The 27,898-nt window shown below is 54.3% G+C and overlaps 2 protein-coding genes across 2 annotated transcripts in view; both read left to right on the forward strand.

Moving 5' to 3' along the window:
- Positions 1-27,898, forward strand: part of TSPEAR (thrombospondin type laminin G domain and EAR repeats) — a 40,453-nt gene that overhangs the window by 11,625 nt on the left and 930 nt on the right. The window contains exons 2-10 of the mRNA XM_037065231.1: positions 6,575-6,813; positions 9,577-9,667; positions 10,665-10,818; positions 11,845-11,976; positions 12,572-12,798; positions 13,308-13,494; positions 14,680-14,909; positions 24,485-24,672; positions 25,454-25,555. Coding sequence (XP_036921126.1) covers positions 6,575-6,813; positions 9,577-9,667; positions 10,665-10,818; positions 11,845-11,976; positions 12,572-12,798; positions 13,308-13,494; positions 14,680-14,909; positions 24,485-24,672; positions 25,454-25,555 — 1,550 coding nt within the window. The remainder of the gene's footprint in view (positions 1-6,574; positions 6,814-9,576; positions 9,668-10,664; positions 10,819-11,844; positions 11,977-12,571; positions 12,799-13,307; positions 13,495-14,679; positions 14,910-24,484; positions 24,673-25,453; positions 25,556-27,898) is intronic.
- On the forward strand, positions 3,819-4,589 carry LOC119000335 (keratin-associated protein 10-6-like). Its single transcript, XM_037065303.1, has 2 exons — positions 3,819-4,061; positions 4,092-4,589. Exons 1-2 carry the CDS (start codon positions 3,819-3,821, stop codon positions 4,587-4,589), a joined length of 741 nt encoding a protein of 246 aa, XP_036921198.1.

The following is a 27,898-nucleotide window of genomic DNA, read 5'->3' on the forward strand; positions in this document are numbered from 1 at the left end:
TTTCTACGGGTGAGTAATATCCCACTGTGTGTCTGTATATTTTGCTTACCCATCCATTCGTCCATCACTTGTCACTGGGTCGCTTCCACACTTCGGCTATTGTGAATAAAGCCACTAGAAACATGGGATAACAAATATTTCTACAAGTCCCCACTTTGAATTCTTTTGGGCATATATCCAGTAGAATTACTAGATTATATGGTAATTCCCCTTCTAACTTTTAGGAGGAACCATCACGCTTATTCCCACAGCAGCAGCACCGTATCATGTGCTCAGCAACAGTGCACACAGGCTTCAGGATCTCCACGCTCTTACCAACGCTTGTTATTTTCCCTTTGTTTCCTGTTCATATGTAGTATTTATCCTAATGGGTGTAAGGTGGTACCTCACAGCTTTGGTTTGCATTTCTCTGATGATTAGTGGTGTCGAGCATCTTTTCATGTGCTTATTGTGCATTTGTGTATCTTCTTTGGAAAAATGTCTACTCAAGTCCTTGGCCCGTTTTTGGATTGTGTTGTTTGGGGACTTTTTATTATTCATTTTTAGGAGTTCTCTATACATTCTATATATTAATCCTTTATCAGATACATGATTTCCAAATGTTTTTCCCATTTCCTTGGGTTATCTTTTATCTCTGTCGATATTGTCTTCTGATGCAAAAAAATTTGAAACTTTTAAAGTCCAATTTGTGCATTTTTCTCATGCTGCCTGTGCCCTTGGTATTACACCCAGGAAAGCCCTGCCGAGTTCAATGCTGCGAAGCTTTTGTCCTGTTTTCTTCTGAGAGTTGTATAGCTTCAGGACTTGCACTTAGGTTGTAGATCCATTTTGACTTAATTCTTGCATTTGGTGTTAGTTATGGGTTAACTCCATTCTGATGCATGTGGCTATCCAGTTTACCCAGAACCATTTGTTAAAATGACTGTCTTCTCTCCATTAAATGGACTTGGTGCCCTTGTCAAAACTGACTCAGCCTATTGAGTGGGGGTCTGTTTCTGGACTCTGTATTGTATCGCACTGGTCTGCATGTCTTTATGTCAGTGCCACGCTCTTTTGATTACTGTAGCTTTGTAGTAACCTTTGAAATCAGGAGGTGTGAGCCCTCCAGCTGTGGTGTTTCTGAGGACTGTTTTGGCTCGCCAAGGTCCCTTAAGGTTCTATGTGAATTTTAGGATGGGTTTATTTATGTCTGCAAAAAATATTGAGGATCTGATAGTGATTGCATTAAAACTGTAGAGTACTTTGGGTAGTGTTAAAATCTTACTATTAAATCTTCCAATCATGAACAGGGGCTGTCATTCCATCTATTTGTGTCTTCTTTGATTTCTTTCAACATGTTTTGTAGTTTGCATTGCACAGGCTTTTCACCTCCTTGTTAAAGTTAATTCCTAAGCACTTTATCCTTTTCGATACTATTACACATGGAATTATTTTCACAATATTCATTTTGGGCTGTTTGGTTAGTGTACAAAAATGCAACTGGGTTTTGTTGGTCTGTTTCCTGCTGTTCTGCTGAATTCATTTGTTAGTGCTCACAGGCTGTTCTGTGGAACCTTCCGGATTTTCTACATTTCATATCACATCTGTGAGCAGAGATGATTTTGCCCCTTTCCAACCTGGATACCTTCTACGTTTTCCGCCGTCTGTCTGCTCTCCTGGAGCTCTCAGTTCTGTGGGGACCAGAGGTGGCGAAAGTCGGCGTCCTCGCCTTGTTCTTGATCTTGGTAGGGAAGCTTTTCGTCTTTCAAAACTGAGTGTGATGTTTCCTGTGGTATTTCACGTTTACTCATTGATATATTTATCTGTATTCATATGTATTCATTTATACGTTATTTTCTTCTATTTCTAGTTGGTTGAGTGTATTTTTTTTTAGTCACGAAAGGGTGTTGAATGTTGTCAAATGCTTTTTTTGCATCAACTGAGATGATTGTGTATTTTTTCCTTCAGTTTATTAATGTCATTATTACATTAAATGATTTTTGTATGTGGGACCATCCTTGCATTTCAGCAACAAAGCCTTCATGGTCGTGGTGTATAAACCTTTTCATGTGCTGCTGAATTGGGTTTCTAGTATCTCGTTGAGGGTTTTTCATCAGTGTTCACAAAGGATGTTGGTGTGTGGTTTTCTTTTCTTGTGATGTCTCTGTCTGGCTTTGATGTGAGCGTAATGCTGGCCTTATAAAACAAGTTAGGGAGTGTTCCCTCTTCCTTGATTTTTTTAAAAGATTTTATTTATTTATCTTTAGAGGGGAAGGGAAGGAGAGAGGGAGAGAAATATCAATGTATGGTTGCCTCTGCCGGGGACCGGCACACAATACATTGTGTGTCCCCTGCCAGGAACCTCTTCCTTGATTTTTAAACAAAGTTTACAGTGACATCAGAATAAACAAACAAAAAATACTTAACCTGACATAAGGCATCTATAAAAAGCTCACAGGCAGCACCATATTCAATTGTCAAAGATACAACTTTTCTCCAACACCAGGAGCAAAACAGAGCTGCCTTCTCCCACCAGGCCTATTCAGTCTTACTGAGGGGCTTACCAGCACAGTGAAAAAAGAAAAAGAAAACAAGGCGTATGAATTGGAAATAAAGAAATAAAATTGTCTCTATTCACAGAAGACATGATGGTCCACAGAGAAAACCCTCAGGAAGCTACAGAAGGGCCCCTAGAAATGTGAGGGAGCTCAGAAAGGTTGCGGGACGCAAATGCAAAGCAGTAAAAATTCACTGTAGTTCCATACAGGAGTGGGCAAAAGTAGCTTTACAGTTGTGAGTACATGAAACACAAAATTTATTCTCATATTATTTATTACCATATTATTTATTTGTATTATTTGTCTTTTTCTCATTATTATTATGTACCCTTACTTACATTCCAAATTTTAGGTAATGATGGCTGATAATTTAACCTACTTTTGTCCACCCCTTTATTATAACAATAAATAATTAGATTTAAAAAATTTTTGTTTAAAAGTATGACTGACAACAATAGAAAATGAAAACCAGTATAAATCTGACAGAATGTTCCGTAAGGAGAACTGTAAAAGCACTAAGGGGTAAATCAAAGATGATGTGAGCAAGTGGAGAATTAGAGCACGTTCACGGGTTGAGACGCTGTGACGCCGGTCCCCTCCAACTTGATCTATAGATTCAAGGTCATCCCTATCAAATTCCAGCAGGATTTTACTTATTTTTTTATTTACTTTTTATTTTTTTATTTTTGCTACAAACAAGCTGACTCTAAAATTATTTGGAAAGGAAAAGGAGCTCAAATAGCCCAAACTACCTGTCGTCCTGAGCCACAGTGGACACCTGTCTTTGTCTATCTTGGCGTCCACTGCTTCTCCCCTCGGCTGGTCTGTGTGCTCTCCAGCCTTCTGTGTGCAGGGGTGTCCTGCAGCGGACGAGCAGCAGTGTCCCAGGGTCAGCCCCCTGCTGCCTTCTCACTGACTCGGTCACCGGCAAGGTTACAGAGAACACCTGGGAGGTGGAACAGGGCAGGTACAGGCTGCCGGGGCTCCAGGACTCCAGACATTTCCAGTGCTGTTTGCTCAGAGAACCAAGTGCAGGTCAGGGGGTCAACACAGACTTCTGCCATGACAGGCATTTTACAAGCAGCAAACTCTTTCTGTAAATAAACTAGAGGTCATAAAGGCTTTCCAAACATCAACACGGAAAGGAGGGCGTGGGGGCCTTCTGCTTGGACAACACTCAGGAGAGTATAAAAGGTGTCAGCCCTGGGCACCTCATACACACATACAAACACTCACACTCGCACCCCATCTCTCAGCGCACCTCCAGCCCCACCACCCACCATGGCCGCCTCCACCCTGTCCGTCTGCTCCAACGACCTGAGCAATGGCAGCTGCGTCTGCCTGCCCGGTTCCAGTGACTCTTGCACTGACTCCGGGCAGGTGGACGACTGTCCAGAGAGCTGCTGTGAGCCCTCCTGCTGTGCCCCCAGCTGCTGCCAGTCCACCTGCTGTGTCCCCAGCTGCTGCCAGTCCACCCCCAGCTGCTGTGCCCTCATCCCCACCCAGACCCTCATCTGCACCCCAGTGAGCTGTGTGTCCAGTCCCTGCTGCCAGGTGGCCTGTGGGCCCAGCCCCTGCCAATCAGCCTGCACCAGCTCCTGCACACCCTTGTGCTGCCAGCAGTCTAGCTGCCAGCCCTCCTGCTGCACCTCCTCCCCCTGCCAGCAGGCCTGCTGTGTCCCTCTCTGTTGCAAGCCCGTTTGCGGCACACCCATCTGCTGCAAGCCTGTCTGCTGCACCCCCTGCCCCTCATCCTGCTGCAAACCCTCCTCCTGTGTATCTGTCATCTGCCGCCCTGTGTACAGACCCTCCTGCTGTGTGCCCATCTCCTCCTGCTGTGCCCCCTCCTCCTCCTGCTGCCAGCCCAGCTGCTGCCGCCCTGTGTGCAGACCCTCCTGCTACGTGCCCATCTCTTCCTGCTGTGCCACCTCCTCCTCCTGCTGCCGGCCCAGCTGCTACCGGCCCAGCTGCTGCCGCCCGGCCTCCTGTGTGTCCCTCATCTGCCGCCCTGTGTGCTCCCGCCCAGCCTGCTGTGTCAATGCCTGCTGTTGACCAGGCATGTCCCCCCAGGGCCAGCTGGGTTCAGGTCTCACCTCGTGACTGTGGCCCTCCCAGCCACCCCTCAGTCCGCCCCTGACCCATGTTATATGGCTGACCTCACCCAAGATGGGGTCCCCCAGATCCCCACTGTCCTCATCTGATCTCTGCTCCCAGGAACCCCTGACCTTGCTGCTTCCCCAGCCTTTTGCCTGCCAGGAGGCACCTCCACCTGCCCCTGGGTCCCCTGTCCTTCCCTCCACATTTCTCTGTCAAGTCACTGGACCTCCACTCTCATCTTGTCAGCATCTCCTCGGACATCCCAATAAACTCACTTCATCACCTGATTGCTTCCTTCATTTGATTTCATGGTGAGGGCGGGGTGGAGGGACAGGTGGTTTACACCAGACATCAGTCTGCAGCCCCAAGTATTTCCGAGAGTGAATGGCGGCGTGATCACCAAGGGCAGTGGGCTAAGTCCTTCAGGTGAGGCACCGGGTGGGACTCACCCCCAAACAGGAAGTTCAGTGGATTGGCCAGAGACCATGCGACCCAGTCTGAGCCAAGCGGATTTTACTGAATCAGTTATTCAATTAAATATGAGGAACATGGAGCCTTTTGATTTCTTTAGAACAATAGTTGCATGGAATTTGGGTCACAGTGTCACATGGACAAAGACTTGCTGAAAAAGAATTATGCTCTGTCATTGTTATGGATCTCCTTTAGCATTAGGTTTCATCACTTTCAATTCACTACTCTTTTCATTGTGTTTGGCTAGAAATTCATAGTCTCGACACTGCAATTGCTTATAACCAAGTATGCGTTGCTTCTGTAGTCGGTGTGGCGGGGGCTGCAGGGTTTGGAGGTCACGCTGTGCGTGTGGCTGCCACAGTGGCGGGAGGTGTGCGGTTTGTAAATTGTGGTAAAATACACGTAATGTGAAGTTTACCATTTTAATCATTTAAAAATATTTCATTTGTTTGTGTATTTATTTATTTTAGTGGGGGGAAGGGAGAGAGAAAGAGAGGGAGAGAAACATCAATCCATTTTCTCTCACATATGCCCCAGTTGGGGACCAGCCCGCAACTGAGGCATGTACCCCGACTGGGAATCAAACTGGCCACCTTTCACTTTGCGGGACGATGCTCAGCCAACTGAACCCCACCAGCCAAGGCCCATTCGAACCATTTCTAAGTGCACAGCTCAGTGACATGACGCACGCTCACACTGGTGTGCAGCCGTCTCCACCATCCGTCTCCAGAATGTTCTTCGTCTTCTCAGAATGGAACTCTGTCCCCTTTAAATGCTCACTCCCCAATCCCCAACCCCAGCCCCTGGCACCCACCCTTCTGCGTTCTGTCTCTGTGAATGTGACTGGTTCAGGCCCCTCCGGTGAGTGAAACCACACTGTATTTGTCCTTTTGTGACTGGCTTACTTTGCTCAGTGTAGTGTCCCCGAGGCTCGCCCATGTGGGTGCAGAAACTTCCTTTTTAGGCTGGAGACGTTCCGTGGTGTGGATGGGCCACGTCACGTGTGCTTCTCCCTCCCCCCGCCGACGGACAGCGGCTGTGCACTGAGCTTTAACTCTCGTGGGCGGTGTGGCAGTGAGCGTGGGTGCACAAGCGTCTCTGAGCCCTGCTGCTCATCCGCTGGGATTTAGGGCAGATGGGAGGGTTGCTGGGTCATGGGCTCCTTCCATTTCTAATTTTTTGAGGAAACACTGTACTGTGTTTTATAGAGGCTGCCCCATTTTGCATTGCTGCCAACAGGGCACGAGGCTATATATTTTTCCACCTTCTCACCAACACTGGCTATTTTCTGTTTTCCCGGGGCCAGCCGCGGTCATGGGTGTGAGCAGTGTGCATGTGCTTTTATCTCGGACAGGGTCGCAGCAGCAGGCCCTGCTGGGAGCCCCACCTTCACCCGCCCACCCTCACCTGCCCTGCCCTCGCCAGCCCCCCCTTCCCCGCTGCGCTCACCTGCCTGCCCTCTCTTGCAGAAGAACGAGTACTTGTTCACGGTGGTGGCGGAGGGGCCCGACGCGCTGCTGCTGGGCCTGAGGTACTCGCCCACCCGACTGCACTTCCTCTTTCTCAGTGAGGACAGGGCAGGCGCCTGGCAGACCCGCGTGTCCTTCCGCAGCCCAGCCCTGATGGACAGCCAGTGGCACACGCTGGTCCTGGCTGTGTCTGAAGACTCCTTTTCGCTCACCACGGACTGCGGCGTCCCTGTGGACATGTAGGTACCAGGATGCCGGGGAGGGTCTAGTGACGCTGTGTGTTGCCCAGCAGTCCGAGTCCAGAGTGGACACCGGGGGCCGCTCCAGCCCTGCAGTGTGGGCCCTGGCGGGGTCAGGCTTGTGCAGGGACCACTGTTAGAAACACGCTTCGTGGCAGGACTGCCCAGGCCACCAGCAGGCGGATAGCCAACCTGTCTCCAGAAAGGCTGGGTGGTGTAATCAAGTGCAGGGCTGGCTTCCTACTGCTGTAAAAGCCAGTAGTCACGAGACAGGTGCTGATGTAAAGGAAAGTGGTTTATTTGCAGGTGCCGGCCATCTGGAAGATGGGGGACTTTTGTCTCAAAGCCCACCTCTACCTCTCAGTGGAGGGAGAGGCTTTCATAAGGAGGGAGAAGGGAACAGCACAAAGAGATCAAGGGAGAGTGTGGCAAAGTTCTCTATGTGCAGACGGGCTCAGTCCATCTCAGTAGGGCAAGTGATGGTCTGGTGTACATCACCCTGGTCTAGTCGTCCTGGTTTCATGTCATCCTGGTTTTGTGTCATCTTGGCTCCACGGTTGAAGGTCAGCAAACCTCCCAGAGCTGGGATGCCTGAGGGTCGGGGTTGTATCTTTTGAAACTAGTTCCTAGGATGCTCACACAAACAAGCCGTTCATCTACAAGCCACGTATTAGTCAGAGTCAGCACTTACGGAAAGGTCAAAAGACTGGAGGGGCGGGTTACGACTCCCCCTGGTACTGTGGGGCCGGGACCAGTTGGAGGGCAGAGGGTGGTAGGCCGGGGAGCCAACACCTGGCTCAGGATTTGGGCTGAAGTATGAGTCCGGGTCTGGCTTGACCGGGGGAATGTGCCCTGCAGCGTGCTGTGACCATGACAATAAGCCACAGAGGAAGAGCATAAGGAACCCGGGCCCCAGAGCCAAACAGAAGCCGCGGCTCGGATTGAGGCCCAGGTCTTGCTGTGCAACTTTCAACCTGCCATTTAACCTCTCTGACTCAGTTTCCTCATCTAAGATGAGGGAGTAAATATTCATTAAAACTCCATGCAGAATAAACCTTGGTGACTTTGACACAGCCCTGAGCACGTGGAAGCCTAAGTTTGTGTGTTGTCCTTGCCGTCACCAGTTCCTGTGACCTGTCAGTCAGGAAACGGGCCAGGAACCGTGAGTCCCTGTGGCCTGGCTAGCGGAGGCGCCAGTGGGCCCCCAGCACCTGCCCCTGCTGAGCAGGGCTGGGGAGGGTCTGGCTCTCTTCATACCAAACACGGCTTTCGAAGGCAGAATCTCACTCTGCTTTGTTGTTATGAAAGTTTTTCCATAATAAAAAGAAACAGTAACATTCACACACTTGGTTTAAACATGCCTTATTCACCACCCCTCCCCAACCATGCCCACAGATACATCAGGGACGTCATCACGGACGACGGCCCCTCAGGTGCCGAGGGCAAGGAGTGGGACAGCTCTGGGAGGGACGGGGGTTGGGGGGAGCTGTGGGGACTGACGTGATGGTGACCAAGGACTATTTCAGGCCCTGCACGCAAATTCAGAATCAGGGGACCTGGAAACTGCACGGGCACTAGGCATCTGAGACCGTGGTCAGGAGTTGGTCTTGCCATGGCCAGCTGCAGCCAGATGGCAAAGACTGGCAGGAGCAGCTGCTTTTACAAGAGGACGCAGCATTGTGGCCCGGCAGACACTGGGCCACGAGGAGAAAGCACGTGCCTGGCTTTTCTGCCCCGAGAGCTCCAGCCACACTGTCCTCTACAACAGGGGGCCCACCTTCTCGCCTGTCCCCAGAGCCTGGCCCCAGAGTCTGGCCCCACTTGCACATGAAGAACCAACTCTGGCCCTGGCTGGTGTGGCTCAATGGATTGAACACTGGCCTGCAAACCAAAGGGTCTCAGGTTCAATTCCCAGTCAGGGCACATGTCTGGGTTGTAGGCCAGGTCCCAGTAGGGGGTGCACAAGAGGCAACCACGCATTGATGTTTCTCCTCCTCTCTTTCTCCTTCCCTTCTCCCACTCTAAAAATAAATAAAATCTTTTAAAAAAGACCCAACTCCAGCCACATTTTCCAGCCACCCTCAAGTCATCAGGGAGGGAAGTCCCTCCTGCCCTGAGGCCATCTGTGCCCCCTGGTCAGGAAGCCTGGGCCGGGAGAAGCCACGGGAGGTTCCTGTGAGGTGGCAAAGAGACACCGGACCCCATGGCAGCCTGCACTTTTGCAGAAGACCCTTGTTCTTGGACAAAGGGTGTCCCCTAAATTCACATGCCCTAGGACCTGGGAAAGGAAGCTGTTTAGAGACAGCATCTTTGCAGGTATGATCTAGCTAAGTTGAGGTCATGCTGGATAGGGTGGCCCTGACCCAGTAGTGACCGGTGTCCTTCTAGGAAGAGGAGCAGAGGCTCAGAGGAGAAGCCACGGGATGATGGGGCAGAGGGTGGAGTGATGCCTCTACAAGCCAGGCAGTGCCAGGGGCCCCCAGGGCCCCCAGGAGCCCCCAGGACAGGAAGAGGCTGAGAGGACCCTCCCCAAAGCCTTCAGCAGGAGTGCAGTTCTGTCAACCCCCCAGTGTTGGACTCCTGGCCCCCAGAACTGAGAGGTGACGAACGTCTCTGCTTTAAGCCCCCCAGCCCGAGGTACTTTGCCACAGCTGCCCCAGGACACTGACACGCCCCTCAGGCAGCACTGCCCTGTCCTCTTCTACGCAAATGGTTCGCACTGCTGCTCTCCATGGCCCTCACACCCACACCCGCCATTTTCAGAATGTCTGATGTGCCCTTTCCCGCCACCCTGTCGGTACAAGGAGCTCGGTTCTTCGTCGGCAGCCGGAGGAGGACCAAAGGCCTGTTCACAGTAAGCATGGCAGGGCTGCCTGCCTGGCCCCCCATGCACCTGTGCTCACAGAGGCGCTGTCACCGGAGGTCTGCTGTCCCCCTGCTCTGGCTCCACAGGTTGTCGTGTGTGTCAGAAGGGAAGGAGGAACACAAGGCCCCGCTCACATGAGTCAGGCACACCTGACCCAGGGTCCCGGCACACCTGGCACAGGGGCTGCACCCTTGCTGTTCCCTCCTCCTGGCAGGCATGTCGCCCCTGCCGCCACGGCTCACAGCCCACCCTCAGGGCCCAGCCCAATGTCTTCTTACCGAGGAGGCCTTTCCCCGCATTGAGAAGATGACCCTCACCCAGCCCTCCCAGACCCCACACCTGGTGGTCTCTTCACGGAAGCCCAGGCCACCCTCAGACTGGCTGTGTGTGCTCATTGTCTGTCTCTCCCCTAGAGTGTGGGTGGGGCACCTTATTCCAGGGGGGGAGGGGGCTTTAGTTCTCTGGGTGCCCTGCGATTAGAACCATGCCTGGTACATAGCAGAGGTGCTCTGTGAGTATTTACTGATGGTGTGCTGGGATGGATGGATGGATGGATGGATGGAAGGATGGACAGATGGACGGACAAATGGATAGATAGATGAGGGATGGATGGATGGATAAGGGATGGATAAATGATGTGTGGATGATGGATGGATGATGGATGGATGGATGAATGGATGGATGAGGAATGAGGGATGAATAGATGATGGATGCATGATGGATGGATGGAGAATGGATGCATGGGTAAATGGGTGGACAAATAGATGCATAAGCAGTGTTGATCAGTCACCCCGGTTAGTGTACAGAAAAAAATCCCTCTGTGGTTTAATGACCTCAGAAGGGTGTGCAGCGCTGCACCGATGCCCCCACTGTGCCCCCACAACCAATACGCAGACTCTTCTTTCCTGGCTGTAGAGATGGCCAGGCCCCTGCTGCGCTTCCACCTGTCCCCCAGGGTCCCCACACACTGTCCCTCTCTCGGCAGGGCCTGGTGAGGCAACTGGTCCTGCTGCCTGGCTCGGACGCCACAGCGAGACTGTGTCCCTGCAGGAATGCCGACATCGTGCTGTCCATCCCCCCCATCCTGCAGGGTCTCACAGGGGGGCCGGAAGACAACGAGGTGCTGAAATACCCCTACGGTTAGTAAGCCAGAGCTGCCTGCTCCCACAGGCAGGGCTTCTTCCCTGAGTCTCCGCCTCCCACCCGCTGCCGTTCCTGCCCCCGAGCAGCAGCGTTTGGGGCCCTTTCTCCTCGTCCCTCCCCGACACACATCTGAACCTCAGCCCCTGCCTCAGCGGGGACCTCACCTTTGCAAGCCATATTTCTATTTTCCATGAGCCCCTGCCCAGAGGGTCCCCAGCTTCGCTTTTTTGGTTTCTGTTTTCACAGTCCCCATGGAAAAGTACAGTGTTGACTAATTAAACCACAGCCCCTGCTGGGGAGACTTTGAGCCCCCACCCACCCCTTACCCACCACTCAGCAAGGTCGGGAGACAACTTGACCCTCTCCCAGTTTCACAAGTCCAGGGAACACCCCTGACCCTGAGCAGGGTGACACTGGTACCCAGGGCTGGTACTGTGTTTCCAAGTCCCTGAGTGAGAGGCCTCGGGGGCATCTTCCAGAAGGGGCCTCAGGCCCGGGATCAGGCCCCCAGACCTCTGCCTGGTGCTGCAAGCAGTTGGGGGTGCGCTCAGTGTCATAGCCTGACCTTCTGTCCTGGGCTATGGGGCAGATGCCACTCTGAAGTGGCCAAGGACCACCATTGGGACATGTGAGCTTCACCTGAGATGGCGGTGTCATTCTGAGAGGCGTTGGATAACAATGTCAGGGAACTAGCCCAAATGAAAGTTCCAATAAATCCAGCCCATTGATCACCGATGTGGGAGGCGAGCAAGATATGCCATCATCACTAAGGATTTTCAGAAGAGCTGTGGATCTGAGGGAAGGTGGACGCACTGCCCTCTGGAGCCGCAGGGAGCTTTATCTCATCCTGCCGTGCAGACCCTCCTGAGATGGCCATGCGCTCTTGGGCCTTGCCTGCCTCCGGAGACCCATCCGAGACCCCTGAGTGGGTCCTTGAAGGCCAGCTTCACAGGCAAAGGCAGCGTTGCTTCTTCCAGGGAGCAGGTTTCTGCCGGACACTCATCCTCCTTGTCTCCCCCCAGAAACCGACATGAAGGTGACGCTGGGATCCCGGCCTCTGTGCACCAAAGAGGAGGACGCCCAGTTCTGGTTTGATGCCCGGCGGAAGGGGCTGTACTTGTGCGTGGGCAGCGAGTGGGTGTCCGTATTGGCAGGTGAGGGGGACAGGGAGGTCATGGCTGGGGGCTCTGGAGACCAGGGGCTCTGCTCCGGGCCAGTGCTACATAAGAGCGGGAAACACCCCACTGAGAGTAGCCAGCCCTCCGTGGGCAGGCAGAGCTTGTCCTCTCCCCGCCGTCCAGGGAAGAGCATGGGGTTCCTCCCTCACAGGGGCCCTGCCCACTCTCCTCACAGCGTGTCAGCCGGAACTGTGCTGGAAGGGTGAGGGAGGTAGCCCCGGGTGTCAGCAACGAAAGGGAACCGACTCCTGCTGGGCTGCTACCCTCTAGTTCACACCAGGGCACAGTCTTTTGTAATGTCGTGAGCGTGGGAAGTGGCTCGTAAGGATCCGACACATCAATTCCACCCGACGAGTACAACCCGGGGTCTATGGGCCCTAAAACCCACGTGGCCCAAATGGGCTTCTTGGCGGGCTTATGAGGGGGGACAGGCCCTCCGAGCAAATTGCCCTTGCCCCAGACTAATGCCCCTGGATCACGGCTTAGGGCCTGGGGGTCATGCTCCCAATATGGTCCCTCCAGGCTTCCATTCTGGGAAGCATTAACCAGGCCCTGATGTCTCTCTCACAAGCCAAAGAGAAACTGGACTACGTGGAGGAACACCAGAGCCTGTTCACGAACTCGGAGACCCTGGGCATCGAGGTCTTTGTCATCCCCGAGGCCGGGCTCTTCATAGCCACCGCCAATCGGAGGGCCACGTCCGCCATCTACAAGTGGACCGACGGGAGGTTCGCCTCGTACCAGAGCATCCGCACGCACCAGGCGCAGTCCTGGAGGCACTTCACCATCGGGAAGAAGGCAAGTCGGCGGTGGGGCCCTCCCCGTCCTTTTGAAGTTGTTCATACCTGGGTATTCGCGGTTCCCGCCCCAGCACACACATCTGATGCACGGAGCTGCTGGCTCCTGTCACAACCACATAAGTGAGTCTTTGTGCCTACTGGTCACGTCACACACAGGGGGTTTCTGTGTCATGCCTGGCTGCGTGACAAATACATCTTCACCATAAGAGAGTAGGGCGTGGAGACTTCCTACTCGGGCAGGTGATAAAGAACACTTTTGTGCATGAAGCTTTTCCTGGTTTGGGGAATTGAAATGGCAGTAAATGACTGAGAAGTACAGATGCATTTAAGGGTTTTAAACAATGAACAGACGGTCAGGGCTCCCAGACTGCTGAGGCCGCTGGCAAACAGAGGGCGACTCGGCCTCCACCCCCATGCCATGTGGGCAGAGCCACCAAGGTCCAGAAACCTCCCTTGCCAGACCCTGACTGCGAGCACGAGACCAAGTGTCCGGGGCCTCTCTTGCAGATCTTCCTGGCTGTGGCCAACTTCGACCCGAACGAGAAGGGCCAGGAGTTCTCCGTCATCTACAAATGGAGCCAGAGAAAGCTGCGGTTCACGCCCTACCAGAGGGTGGCCACCCACAGTGCCCGAGACTGGGAGGCCTTCGAGGTGGCTGGGGAGCACTTCCTGGCCGTGGCCAACCACAGGGAAGGTAGGGGCTGTGACCTTTGACCCAGAAGGGAACCACCCAGGGTGGGCATGACTTACCCGCAAGGCTGATTTTCATCTCATTAACAATGATAATAAAGCACACTGGCCCGATTTCCTGGGATTGGTCACCTGGTGGTGGCCTAAGGGTGAACACACCTGAGCATCCTCACCTGTCCGGGTAGGAAGATGGGTGGTCTGTACCTGCCCTGAGAATCGCCACAGAAGTGTGGGTCACCTGACTACCTAGATGGCCTCATTTGAAACTAACTAATGTCATTAAACAAGTAAGTAACTTGCTAACTCACCTCCCCGTGGGACTGATCTGGCTGGCGCAGGTGGGCAGGGGAGCTCTCTGACCAGCCGGCCCAGGGCCAGGCAGGGGGCTGCCAGCGCGGACAGGCTGGGAGAGTGGTTAGAGAGATGTGGACCCTGTTCCTGAGACTAGGTCGTCCATCTGTACACAGACCGTGTGTGATATGTGGGTGCAGCGGGAAGACAGGCAGGGAGGGGCTAGCAAGCCAGGGACTGCCCTTAGTGACCTCAGTGAGCCCTTCCCCGTCCTGTGACTCGAGGGATGGACAGGGTCCAGGTGGCGACCAGCCCTACAGGGCATCTCTAGCTCAGGCCTTGGTGAGCCGCGTGGCTCTGTGTTTACCTGAGTCCAAGACCCACTAGGGAGCTCTGTGGGGGCTTGAGGAGGAGCCCTCCACTGGCTGATGGGCAGCATGACCCCAGGAGCCCACTCACTAGGGCTGTCTGTGGAAGTGAGTGTCTCAGGGCAGGCTGGCCTGGAGGGGTCCAGGGAGCATGGTGCCCGACCTGTGGGAGAGCATGGGAGCAAAGGGAACACTGGGCAGTGTGACAGGTGAGGATGGGGAGATGCAGTCGGGGGTCCAACTGCAAGACCCTGGGAGGCCATGGTGGGGGTCCAGAGCCATACTAAGAGGGATCCCCTGAGGGTTTTCATCTGGGCAGAGGCTGGAGGTGCGGCCATGTGCAGGGCATCTTCGCTGGGGAGTGAGAGGGTGCAGGAGGGTGTGGGGTGAGCAGGGCTGTGTCTAGAGTGGCCCCAGGCCTGGCTGGACTAGACAGCCTGCAGAGACCCTCAGGCACAGTCCCAGCCAAGGCCATCACTGGGGCATGGAAATTTGCCTTCCCTCCCTCAACACAGCTGCTTGGGTTCTAGGTGACAACCACAACATCGACAGTGTCATCTACAAGTGGAACCCGAGGACACGCCTGTTCGAGGCCAACCAGACCATCGCTACTTCTGGCGCCTACGACTGGGAGTTTTTCACCGTGGGGCCCTACTCATTCCTGGTGGTGGCCAACGCCTTCAACGGCACGTCCACGAAGGTGCTCTCCCACCTGTACATCTGGCTGGTGGGCTCCTTCCAACTCTTCCAGTCCTTCCCGGTAAGGAACCGCCCGTGCGCCCTGTGCTCCCCACCGCACCGCACCTGGGACCCCACGCCGGCGCCTGGCGGTGCAGGACTGGGGGACCCCGGCCAGGACCAGTTCCCCGGGTCTGACCTTCACCCTGAGTTTCCGCCCCAGGTGCCTCCCCCCCGTATAAGGCTCAGGCTGAGCCCCGATGCCCCCAAAAGAGCCTGGGGAGCCCTAACCTGAGAGTGGCGGGGAGAGGCACCGGGGGAAGTGGGGCTGGGGTGAGACGTTGCTCTTGAGTTAGGGTGACAGCAGGTCAGTTTTGCTGGGTGGGGACCTCAAGGAGCTGCCCTGCCAGGGTCCTAACCCACTTCTTCCCGCTCCATCCTCTCGGCCACCTTGTGAGGTAACTGCTGCCACTAGTCCCCCCTTCCACAATGGAAGCTGAGGCACAGAGGTGACAGGGCTTCCCCGAGATGGAGTCGGACTGGAACCCAGACAGTGTGGTGCCCGGCTTTGTTCAGCACTGGACTGGTTCTTTCTGAAAGGCAAGCCCCTACGTGACATGGGTCGTCCGCTGGTCATGGCTGTGGTCCATGATGGGCGCCAGGACTCGGAAAACTGCCCGGACGTGCTGGGTCAGAGGAGACTGTGCCGGTGTGGGTGGCCGATCTGAAAGCGTTCGGCAGTGGGCTGCGGTGGGACGAGCCTGCTGGGTGACAGGGTCTGCCTTGCAACGAGAGCCCAGGACCAGGAGACTGGAGGTGCAAGAACGTCTGGGCCTGGGGTGGGCCAGTGCAAAATGCTGCAGGTGGGGAAACGGGCTCCCAAGGACGCCTGGACTGGCAGGGACCAAATGGCCTTGAGCAGCAGAGCAGGGGCCTCGTGGGTCCCTGTCCTAGAGGCTGCGCAGGTGGCCTCTGCAGCTCAGCACATGAGGGTGGGGGGTGGGGTGCTTCAGGGAGATGGCCAGAATCTAGAAGGAACTGAATCGTATTGAAGGAGGGATGGTATAGGAGCCAAAGACTTTGTTCCAAAAGAAGTTCAGGACATTGTTTCCAAGACTCTAGTGGACAACCCAGGCAGGGAGCAGAGCTCTGGGGTGTTTGAGATCAGGGTCCAGCAGCCTGGCACAGACGGGCGGCTGCCAAGCCAGGCCCCGCAGGACGGTCAGACCCTGCGAGTGGTGTGAGGGGTCCCTGCAGTGGGTGGGGAGTGCATTTTGGAAATTGTCATTCTGCAGCTACCAACACTGTGAACCCAAGTCTCCTGCATTCGAACAGAAAGATGCAATTGGACAAAGGGCCAGTTTAGCACGGACTTTATTTCAGCGCTTCACCAAAGACCACAACGGACAGGCTGGGCCCTGGGTCCCCAGAGCACAGATGCCAGTGACAGGTACAGCCACTGCCATCCTCACTGCTAAACAGACTCAGATGACAAAGGGCCTCCTGATGTGAGACAGGAGGCCTGAAACATGGAGGCTAAAATCTACACGTGCACCCACCCATGTTGGGAGGCTATGAGCTGGCTCTAGAGGCAGGAGAATTTTTAGAAACTGCTGCAGTTGCCTTCAGAAGTCCAGACGACACTGCATTTATGGGGTAAATATGGAATGCCATTAACAGGAAAGAGCCCTTGGATTTTAAAAACACAATTGCTGGCATGCCAAGAAGACACTCACTAAACTTGGTTGGAAGATAAAGGTGGGGAAATCTTCCGGAACGTGGGATGAAAAGAAAAGATAGAATCAACCAGGAATCTGAGTGCTGGGAACTGGAGTTCTAGAAAGAGTGAAGCCAGAAAAGGGGTGATGGAATTAGCAAAGAAAAACCCTGAGGTTCTCCCCGAACTAGGAACGTGAACCTTCAGATCGAAAGGGCCGAGACCGAGGGGATGAGAGCCACTGTGCGCAAACCTGTGGGCATTGAACAGGAGATCTACCCTCAGTCCCCAGCCAGGGTTGGGGGGGGGGTGCCTGCGAACTCCTGCTTATGCCCATTGGCTGGCACTGGTCACATGACCCATCCTAACTGCATGAGGGGTGCTGGGAGACGTGGGGGAGCACCCAGAAGGTGGTGTCCTTGTGCACTCCCAAACACAGGCGTCAGCCCGACACAGAAGGTCAGAATTGGAGGTAGTGGCTCCCACCGTGGTTGGTGGTAGTTCCGGAACCAGGACTGCTGTCTGTCCTAGAGGCTGTCAACCTGGGTGGGAGGGCCCCATGGACACGCGGGGGCTGCACAACTTAAAGGCATGATGGCAGCGCGGACAGCAAGTGGGAAGACTTGGGGGTAGGAGCCCCAGGCTTGCACTGCAGATGCCATATGCGCACGAGCATTGGCTTCACGGAGCAGGAGAGCGCAGGCTCCCAGGGAGAGGAGGGGCCAGCGAGGAGCTGGGAGACGTGGTTATGGGAAGAGATGGCGATTTTTCCTCCACAGAAAGGAAAGAAGAGGGAAGGAGGGAGAGAGGGATTCGGGAAGAACCTGTGGATGAGCAGCCGCGTGCAGCACGCAGGGTCCACACGTCACTGCAGCCCAAAGGAGGGTTTGTTTGACCCACGTGCAGGGACTGTTCCCAGCGGTTACACAGAGGCTGTCCACCATTGACGTGGCCACCGCTGCGCTCTCGGCCCTGGGCAGCGTGAGCACTGACAGTGCATCTCAGCTTTAGAATCTTCGGTGGACGAAGCCTGGGGCTTGTCTGGGAGCCACACTGATTGTAGACGCAGAGCGGCGGCCCAGGCAGCTTGGAGGGAGGAGGGCGTGGGAGGAGCTGAGGGGCCCCATGTCTTTGTCCTGAATGCTACAGCCGAGCCTGAAGAGAGGATGCCCACGCCGCCCCCTGGAATCAGAGGGCCTCCCCAGGGCCCCCAAGAGGGAGGTTACCCAGTTCCTAGTCAGGGGCAGTTCTCTCTCAGGCACCCAGGCCAAGCGAGAGCAGGTGGGAGCACCCAAGAAAGCAAGATCCCCTGGTGCCGGGCCCTCCTCTTTGCTGTGGGCACTGTGTTCTCCATTCCTGCCAGCCTCATCCTGAACCCCATGTCCACCTTTTTGGCCGAGATGGCCACCTGTTTGTTCCGCTATTGGAAGAGCCATTCTGCCATTTACAGAGATTTTGGGAGGAAGGTCTGCGGCTGCATGTGCTCAGCTGGCTCATGATTTCATCTCAGACCCATTTCACAGATGGTGAAACCAAGGCTGGGAAGGGAGGGGACCTGGCTGGGGACATACAGTCGTGAGTGGAAGAGCCGGTTGTCCACAGGTGTCCTTGTGTCCACACAAGTCCCCTCCTCCAGGTCTGCACCGTCCAGGTGGAGGCTGGCACGTAGTTTGTGCATCGAGCTGTCTCCTTTCCTCCCTGGTGTGTGCCTCACCCTCCCAGCTCTTCATCACGAAGGGTCAGGACGAGGCACTGACTCCTGCCGGGCAGACTCCTCTAGGTCTTCACCTGCGCTGGGAGGCAGGTGGGGAGAGCCCCGGAAGGTGGCCACAGGACTCCATCCTGCCCGACGTTGGGCGGTAACTCCACCCGCAAGGGTGGAACTGACACTCGGGCCACTGTGGTCACCCGAGCTCTGCAGGCACCCACGGGGGCCCTGGGCAGGTGGCAGTGCTGCCCCTGCCTGAAGGCTGCCTTCTCTTACAAGCCGCATCTGTTCACACCTCAGTAATTCCTCAAAACCCACGAAACCCCACTTTCATGTTTTGCCAGCATTTTCCGGGGTGTGTTTAAGTCCTTTCAGTCCTTGAAGATGCCGTGATGTGTTTACTGTTCGGTTTGGAGTTTTGCAACACCTTTCATGACCGTAAGCTTTGAAGCAGGAGAGGCTGGATGCTCGGAGAGCGCACGTGTGGGGAGAGGCACGGGGGTGGGGGTGGGGGTGGGGCGAGGGGTGTGGGCCATGTTTGCCACGCTGTGGGCACTGTCCTCACTGCAGGGCGGGGAGCGCGGGCAGGTCTGGGTGGCGGGGGGCTTCTGCTCCCAAGGAGTCCAGGCCCTGTGGGGCTTTTGGCCCACCTGTGACTGGAGGTCAGCTGCCCACCCTCCCACCAGGAATTCTAGTACTGTCCTCCAGGTGACAGAGACCCAGGCTTCAACCTCTTGTCCTCAGCATCTTTGACCAAAGGAGGGCTGAGCTGGGCGCATCTAGGAGGGAGTGACTCCACGAGCATGGAAACCTAGCCTCCCGCTGCCGGGGTTTCTGCTCCCTGAGTGACTGGCTGTGGGGCTGCGGTCCCATTTGGTAATGTAAGCACAGACGTGAGGGCTGGGGGTGAGGATCAGAAGTGGTGGGGGGCAGAGGGGTGAAGCTGACCAAGGTTCAGGGTTCGGAGTTCGCTGCCTGGGAGGCAAGGCTAATGGACATGCCCATGGTGGACAGACACGAGGACCAGAGCAGGGTGTGGTGGGAAGGCTTGGGATAGGGAATGGCTGCATGCCCAGGGCCCCAGGGAGAGGGTCAGTGATGGAGGGAGCTGTGAGCTGGGCAGGTGGATGGGACATACAGAGGTGTGGCACGGAGTGGCCAGCGGGTGTGCAGGTGGCAGAAAAACTAGGCTCAGAAACAGTCCTCACCAAGGATGCCCATGTCCAGCAACACATGAAAAGAAAGAGGCAAGAAAGTTGGATTAAGACCCATCTCTGTGAAGAGAGGGTGAAAGTGCAGCCCCTCTCTGGGTCAGTACCACCCAGAATAACTGGCCAGGTGCTCTCGAGGAGAGGGTCCTCCCTCCTGGGACTTCTGTTGTCCCTGTGAGGCAGGAGCTAGCAGCAGCCTGGGCAGCCTGGCTTGGAGGGGCTACTGGGCCTGGGGGCAGCTCAGAGGAGCACCTAGAATCTGGCTGGGGAATGTGCTGCCCTCCCCAGCCTCCTGCGGTGGGACCCTTGCCCACCTTAGCCACCTGCCTGCAGTGAGGATGGCAGCGTCCCCCCAGGGTCCTTTGGAGGCCACCTGTCTTCCCCTGGCAGTGCCTCCGACTCCTTCACCCTCTGCTCTGTCACTCCCAGGCCTTGATTCTTGGCTGCATCAAAGCTGGAACCCAAGAGCCTCCTTTTCGGCACTGGCGGGCTGCCCACCCTCGAGGGAGCCTGTCAGGGGCTCCAGAGCCCCCAGGCACTGTGCCAAGGCTGGCAGGGCAGGGCTCCAGGGGAATTCCGTTCAGAAGGAGGGAAGGAGGGGGCCCACCCAGCCCAGCAGGTGCCTGGCCACCTGCGGTCTGGTGCCAGGCAGGGTTTGGCAGGGCCATTTGATGTGGGGAGTTCTTCTCTCTGCACCTCATGCGGTTAGAGCCCAGGAGTGGCCTGACAGCGGCCCCGAGCCCCTGCACGTGCTGCTCTGGCTGGTGCCGCCCCAGGCAGGCACAGACTCACTTCCCAGCGTGGGGAGCCCAGCCTCTGGCAGGCGACGCAGATGTCGGCTCCACTCAGTGGGGGCTTCAGGCAGCCACGGTGTGATGAGGTCACTGACAGTCAGTGACCGTGACCCAGCAAGGCCCTATGTGGGTCCCTGCCAGCCTGTGGCCGGATAAAATACAGAGTGCCCATTCAATTTACAGTCCAGAAAAACAGTGAATAATTTTCTAGTAAAAACATTGTCCTGAGTACTGCATGGAATACACACAGATTGAAAAATAAAATCATGTTTCACTGAAAGTCACAAGGAATGAGGCACCTCATATTTGCTGTATCGCGCCCCAACCCGCTGGGCGCGTGGGGCAGAGGCCAGACGATAGCCCCTCTGAGCCACACTCACCTGCCACTACCCCTGCTTCCCTGCCGCCAGTCACACCTTCCTCCTCACCTCTGGATGCTTCCCTCTGTGCTGCCAAAGCCCCAGCACCCCCCAGGGCCCCCTCTGCACGTCCTCTGAGCTGGGGCTCAGGGCAGGTGAGAGGTCGGTGGGTCACGTAACTCAGAGCTCAAGGAAGCCCTGGTGATGGGGGCTGAGCGGGGAGGCAAAAAGCCTGGCCCCTTGCACTGTGGGGGCGTGCCCACCTGCACGTGTGTCTACAGGTATGTGTGTGTGCACACAGGTGTGTGCATTTGCACATGGGTATTCCCATCGACATTGTTTTCCCAGCACGGGTCACAGAGGCCAGGGACCTGACAGGCTGACACCGCCTGTGCAGTTTCTGAAAAGCCACAGCCAGTGTGCGTGTGACTCTCGGCCCGTGTAGGTCCTTAACAGGCCCCCGGCTTCCACAGGACCCTGGGGTGGGTGGTGCTGAAAGCCCCTCTGGGCCCCTCATGCCCAGGTTGGCTCAGAAGGCGTGGGGCAGCCCTGGGAAGAGAATGTAGCCACCTCACCGAGTGGAACCTCGTTTAGGAGACAGGATGCTCCAGAAAGGCCCCAGGAGGGGATCAATGACAGCCAGGTGTCCTGGTTCCCTGTCCTTGTCCTAGTGAGTCATCCTTTTGGCTTAAACGTACTCCATTCCGCTCCTCAGGACAGACCCAGACCTGTTTCCAAAGCTCCTGGCTCTGAGCCCAGCTTCAACCCCTTAGGAGGGTTCTCAGCAAGCAGGCAGGCAGGCTGGGCTGAGGCGGGCAACGTCGCCCTCTGCTGGGCACAAGGAAAACACCGCGCCTGTCGGCAAGGACTGTTTACAAAGTGCTCGCCACACTTGGCCAGCCAGGCACCAGACCCGCAGGGAGAAGAAGACAGGCCAGACAGGCCGTCCTGAATTTACAAGTGGGGAAGTGACGAGGTAACTAACGTGCCAAGGAAGGGCGGTCAGGGTAAAGAGAAACGGAGCCGCTTCCCACCCGTGGGGGCCGCCGGGGATGTCCCGTGCACACAGGCCTGGCTCGGCAGGGACCGGGTCTGCCCCTCCCCTCCGGGCTGAGAACCCCCTGCTCGACCTGGACAGCGCAGGGATGGCCTGCCCTACCCCCACTTTCCTCTGGGAACTTTGGTCTGAAAATGAGTTCATTTTGCCTTCATTTTGGAAAGATATTTTCACTGGTCGCAGAATGCTGCTTTCCATTACTTTAAACATGTTTTCCGGTCGAGGCTGCACCTCCATGGTTTCCGGCGGGAGGTCGGGCTGCCGAGTGTCCGAGGTGCTCTGGCGGCTGCTGTTAAAATGTCCTTTGTCATCAGTTTTCAGCTACTTGAAGAGGTTGTGTCTACATGTGGCTTTTAATACTTGTTTTCCACTTTGGGTCTCTGATCCTCTTGCCTCAGTGTTTTCAGTCAAATTTGGAGAAATTTTGGCCTGTGTTTATTTGAATGCTCTTTCTGCCTCATTCCCTTTTCCTTTCCTCTGTGGCTCCAATTGCCGGTAGGTGGCGCTGCATTCTGTTGCCCCACAGGTCACGGAGGTGCTGTTTGCTTTAACTAGAATCTATTTTTGCCTTTGAATGCTTCAAGCAGGATAGCTTCTATTGGTCTGTCTTCTAGTTCACTGGCGATTGGCTCTGCATCCAACAAATTAATGTTATGCTTTCCATTACAGGATTTCTAATTGAGTCCTTTTAGAGTTTTCCTGGCTCTCGGAATTTTCTCCCCGATGCTCACTACATTCACACTTCCCCGGGGGCGGCCACCATCATTTTGGCCTTTGCCTGCTAACTCGCAGGTCTGCATAGGGTCAGCCTGTTTCTATCTGCTGTGCCTTCTCCCGTTTATAGGCCCCATGGCTGCCATGCTCCCTGCTGGTCGAGTCTCTGGCCAGTCCTTTCAGCCTCTCATCTGTGGTTTGTCTCAGGGACCCTGGACTTTGGTTCCCTATGTGCAACTCAGGAACCAGGTGAGGACTTGAGAGAAGTTCGTATGGAGATATTGGTCCCTTCTGTGGCTCCCTCCCTCCTGGGGCCACTGCCTTCTGTTTCTGGACGCTCTGGAAGCCCCATGGGCTCCCCTCAACTCCCTTGCCAGACTGGCCTGCCATGCCCACACACCCTCCAGGAGTGCCCTCAGAAGAGATGTCAGATAAACCTGTGTTCAAGAGGCGCACGCCTCCAGGCTCGGCCTGTCCTTGGTCCTTCTCCTTTGAACAGTTGTGTGTTCTGTTTAAGTGCCGCGTCTGGAGTGACAGTTGTGACCAGCATCAGGGTCAGTCTGATGCAAGTCTCTCCATCTGTGTCAGAGGCTGGGGGCCTGGAGGAGAAACATTTAAGGGCCACGTCCACGCGGAGTCTACCACCTGCACCTTTGCGGCCCTCTACCCCCTTCTGCTCACATGGGAGCCGAGACCCCCACAGCCTCCGCAGGCCGTGGTTCAGGGCCTCCAAGAGCATTTACACACTCTTGCATCTGCCACAGACCCCTGCTGCAGGGTGCTGTCATGGTCTCCTGCTCTCCCCCACAGGACTGTCATCCTGTGTCGTCCCCCTCTGAGACTGCCCCTGCCCCTTGCTCCCCAGGAAAGTGTCTCCCTTCATTTCTTGCCCCTGCCCTCTCTCTTCAGGGCTCAGGCTGGGGCCTGGATCTGGGTTTCTCTGGTCGTCTCCTCCCTGTACACAGGCACCACCATTCCCCCAGCTGTAAACTGGACACAAGCTCTGACTCTGACTGTAAACTGGACACAAGCTTCCTCCTCGTGGGCCCCACCAGCAAATCAGCTCATGACACTCAAGGCCTGGGGCAAATGCTCCATAGGTGGCCACTCATGCAAAAGTCCAGACCTGTTGACCCTGCACACCTCAGCCTCGAGGGTGACAAGTGATCTATGGAGCAATGGCATGCACAGGAATCCAGAGATGAGACTGTGAATGGAACCAAAGGAGACCCCCCAGGCAGGGGCAGCTCATAATAAGAAACACAAGAGAAACCTAGAGGTCATGGCCAGATTGGAGGAAGCAGGGAGGGCTCCCTGGAAGAGGTGTTACTATAGCTATGTAACCAAAAGCAAGTTCAGTGATCTGTCACTACAAAAGCCAATACTCAAGAGGCAGGTGCTGATGTAAAGGAACATTTATTTTCAGGTGCTGGCCACCTGGAAGATGGGGGACTCACATCTCAAAGCTCACCTCCACCTCTCAGTGGAGGGAGAAGTTTTTATAAGGAGGGAGAGAGGAACAGAACAAAGAGATCAAGGGAGGGAGTTGAAAAGTTCTCTACTTGCAAAGAACTCAGTCCCTTCCGATAAGACAGGCGATGGGCGGGCGGGCATCATCCTGGGTTAGTCATCTTGGCTTCACGTCATCCTGGCCCCATGGTTGAAGGTCAGCAAATCTCCCAGAGCCAGGAGGCCTGAAGATTGGAGTCTGTATATTTTGAAGTTAGTTCCTTGGATTCTTACAGAAGTGTGCTGTTCATCTACAAGCTGCATATTAGTCAGAGTCAGCACTTATAGAAACAATGTCAAGAGAATGGAGGGGGTGTTTAAGATTCCCTGCTGTTACAATTCTCCACTGTTACAGCTAGACCTTGAAGGAAGGGCAGCACAGATGGCTAAGAAGCAGGCGCCTCAGATGGTGCAGCTCACAGCTGATGTGCCTGGGAAACCAAGCAAAACCAGGCCAGGGAGGGAGACCCTGCCCAAATTGCTCTGCTGTGTGTGTGTCTGGGGGATGTTGCCTCCTGGTGGCACTTGGCTGTTCCTGCAGCCTCTCTGTTCACAAGTGCATTCTGCCTACTCTCTCGTTGCCCCCAGACCTTTGGCGCAGCAGACTGGGAAGTTTTCCATATTGGAGACAGGATCTTTCTTGCTGTTGCCAACAGTCACAGTTATGACGTGGAGATGCAAGTGCAAAATGACTCCTACGTCATCAACTCCGTCATCTATGAGCTGAATGTCACCGCACAGACATTCGTCAAGTTCCAGGAAATCCCGACCTGCAGGTATGGCTAAGCTGGCAACTGGCTGGGAGCAAACGGAGTCTGTCCATGTTATGGAATAGCATTCAGCCTTAAACAGGAGTGAGATCCAAAGGATCTGCGAGGATTGCGGTTCGATTCCCAGTCAGGGCACATGCCTGGGTTGCAGGCCAGTTTCCAGCAAGGGGCGCACAAGAGGCAACCATACATTGATATTTCTCTCCCTCTCCCCTTCCCTTCCCTCTAAAGATAAATCAATAAAATTTAAAAAAAAGGAGTGAGATCCTGGTGCACTCTGTGACATGGAGAAACCTGGAGGACATCGTGCTGAGCGAAATAAGCCAGACACAAAAGGACAAGACACTCAATGGGCCCATCTAGGAGTCAAATCCATAAAGACAGAAAGTAGATGGTGGTGCCGGGGCTGGGGGTGGGGGAGGGGAAGGGGACAGTTTAGTGGGGACAGTTTCAGCAGGGGAAGGTGAAAAGTTCTGGAGATGGATGGTACTACTGAGCCATGCACTTAAAAATGGTTAAAATGATAAATTTTATGTTAGATATATTTTAGCAAAATTAATTTTTTTAATTTTAAGTGAATGACTAAACTCCCCTGCACCTGATAAGGTCGCCTGCCTCATGCCCAGCCCCTCCTCTGTGGGTCTGGGGTGGGACCTGGTCCCTGAGTTCTGGGATTAGGAACCCTGACTAGAAACCAGCTCCGGAGCCCAGCAGCACCACGGGTTCTGTGTCCTAATGTCTGTGCCCTAACATTGGCCCCCTAACGTCTGTCCCCTTGCTCTCACAGTGCTCTGGACTGGGAGTTCTTCTCGGTGGGAGAAGATTACTTCTTGGTGGTTGCCAACTCCTTTGACGGAAGTACCTTCTCGGTAAACAGTATTATTTACAGGTAAAGAGCTGCTGAAGGCCACACCCTGTGTCCCTGCCTGGTTTTCCAGGGGTAGATTCCCACTCGCTGCCAGTGACCAGGCTCAGAGCAAGTGGGTCGCCTGGGGCTGGGCACGCCCGAGTGCGGCTGGGTCTGGGTCCTGTTCCTGGGGTTAGTAGCCAGGTGATCCGTGTCACTGATGCTCATGACTTCAGAGTCTGGCTGGGATGGAGTGTGCGGACACAGTAATTGGAGAGCTGTTGATAGTTTATTTTAGTAAATGTTCCCTCCAGGACTGCTGTGGGTCTCTCCACTCATCACCTGTCCTTTGGTAAGAGTTTATGCCCTCGCATAGGCACTGGGGCATCCCTGGTAAAGTCGCTTCTGGGTGTTGGCCACGTATTGTACGCACAACACCTGTGGCTTGTCCATTTCCAGCTGCTTTTTATGACACGTTTTGTCTCTATCCCTGACCAAATGGTCAGTCTCTGGAGCAGCGTGCCACGGGTGTTCTAAGAACACAGCTGCCTCTGAATAAAAGCAACTTTGCCTCTTTCCTTCTCCTGTTTTTACTGCTCACCCAGTGTCCTCAACGAGTTAGAACTTCCCGAATGATCTCGAACAGCTTTGCCAGCAGCCAGCATCCCTGTCTTGCTGATTTGACGACAGCAGGCTCAGTGTCACGGGGCACCACCAGGACGCAAGCAGCCGCGTGGGGCCCTTGGCCGTCCTTCGGCAGGGGCCGTGGCTCCTCTCCCATAATCCGCCGGCGTACTGACTTATGAGAGGGTTCCTCGAATTCCTGGGATGAATGCCACTAGACAATGTGTAATTACTTACTGTGCCACCGGCTACCAACTGTTCATTAGTGATTTAAGAGTTTTGCGTCTTTAATAGGGAACGAAATTGCTCTGTGGTTTTCTCTGGGGGCCGTACCCCGTTTGAAGTGGAGCCTCGCTTAATAGGTGCGCACGGTACAGCTTTCCACCCACGCCTCTGGGCTGGACTGGTTTCCGTGGTAGGACTTACCCGTTCCTTTCAGGCCAAATGCAGTTCTAGAACCATCTGGTCCGTTTTTCAGCATCCTGTTTCCGCCGTGGTCCCCAGTGTAATCGTGTGTCCTGTCTCTTCTCGGGACAATTTTGGTCCTCTAAGTTTTCCTAGGAAAATCCATTTTCTTTAGGCTTTCTTAATTTATTGCTGTAGAGTTTTCAACATGTCAGAGTAATTTTAAAATTCATGTGAAAGAATAAATTTTCAAAGATGGCCAAGAACATTTTGAAAAATAAAAGCAGTGAAGGAGGCCCTGACAGCATCTTAGAGTCAACCAGTCCACAGGTGGGTGGGGTAGCACACAGTCCCATGCAAGGCCGACGGCTATGGCTATTCGGTGTGATAAGTGGTGTACTTCAGGCCAGGGAGAAAATGAGGCATAAGGAAATAAAGCAATAAGGAAATAATTATTACTTAGTAAAATAATTTTTATATAATTTTCTGTCCATCTGGAAGGAAACAAAGCTATATTCCTGTTTCATATTATATACAAAATAATACATATAATGTATATTTATATTATACAGAGGTTTTTGAGGATTAAGCATCTAACTTTAAAACAAATTAAACAACAGAAATATTAGGGGAAATGCTAAAATATATGAGAATACATAGAAATCTCCTTAAAGAAGGCTAGAAGCAGGTCACAGGCTGACTACCTAAATTTAAATTTTTTTCATGGAAAAAGACATCCTATTCAAAACCAAAAGCAAAACTATTTACCACACATGTGACAGAAGAGGAACCCCTACAAAGCAATAAAAGATTTTTTAATTCACACAAATGAGCAAATACATGAACAGGAATTTCCAGAAGCAAAAATGGAAGGTGTGAATAAACGTATTAGGAGTTTTTCTCAACACACCAGGGTGGTGCGTTTTCTTCCCTCCGTCCTTGTGGGTGGAGGTGGGGGCACCCCAGCCCCTTCCCTTCAGGACAGAAACTGCCAGCCGTTCAGGAGAGTAATCTGGAAAAATATTAGGACTACGCGGGCCTTCAATCCAGGCGCCCTGCTGGGAGAACTCACCCTACAAAAATGGAACCACCTGTCAATAAATCCCTTTTGAAGGCGAACCCCAGAAACCACGGACTGTGTGGGCACCGGGCCATGGGCTGTGTTTGGGATCCAATCTTGCAGGGGGGTCATGGGGTCACAGAGCAGTGTGCTGGGGGCACGCCTCCTCCGCATGGGAGTGCCACACCCACAGGTGACAGGTGTGTGTTTGTGGGCATGTGCCTCTCTGTCAACCGTGACCCCAGGAGTGGGGAGGGTTTCGGCTCAGCCCCTACAATGAACCCATTGCATCTATC

Source organism: Sturnira hondurensis, unplaced genomic scaffold (assembly GCF_014824575.4).
Source record: "Sturnira hondurensis isolate 20B ecotype Veracruz unplaced genomic scaffold, ASM1482457v3 Scaffold0015596, whole genome shotgun sequence".
NCBI lineage: Eukaryota > Metazoa > Chordata > Mammalia > Chiroptera > Phyllostomidae > Sturnira > Sturnira hondurensis.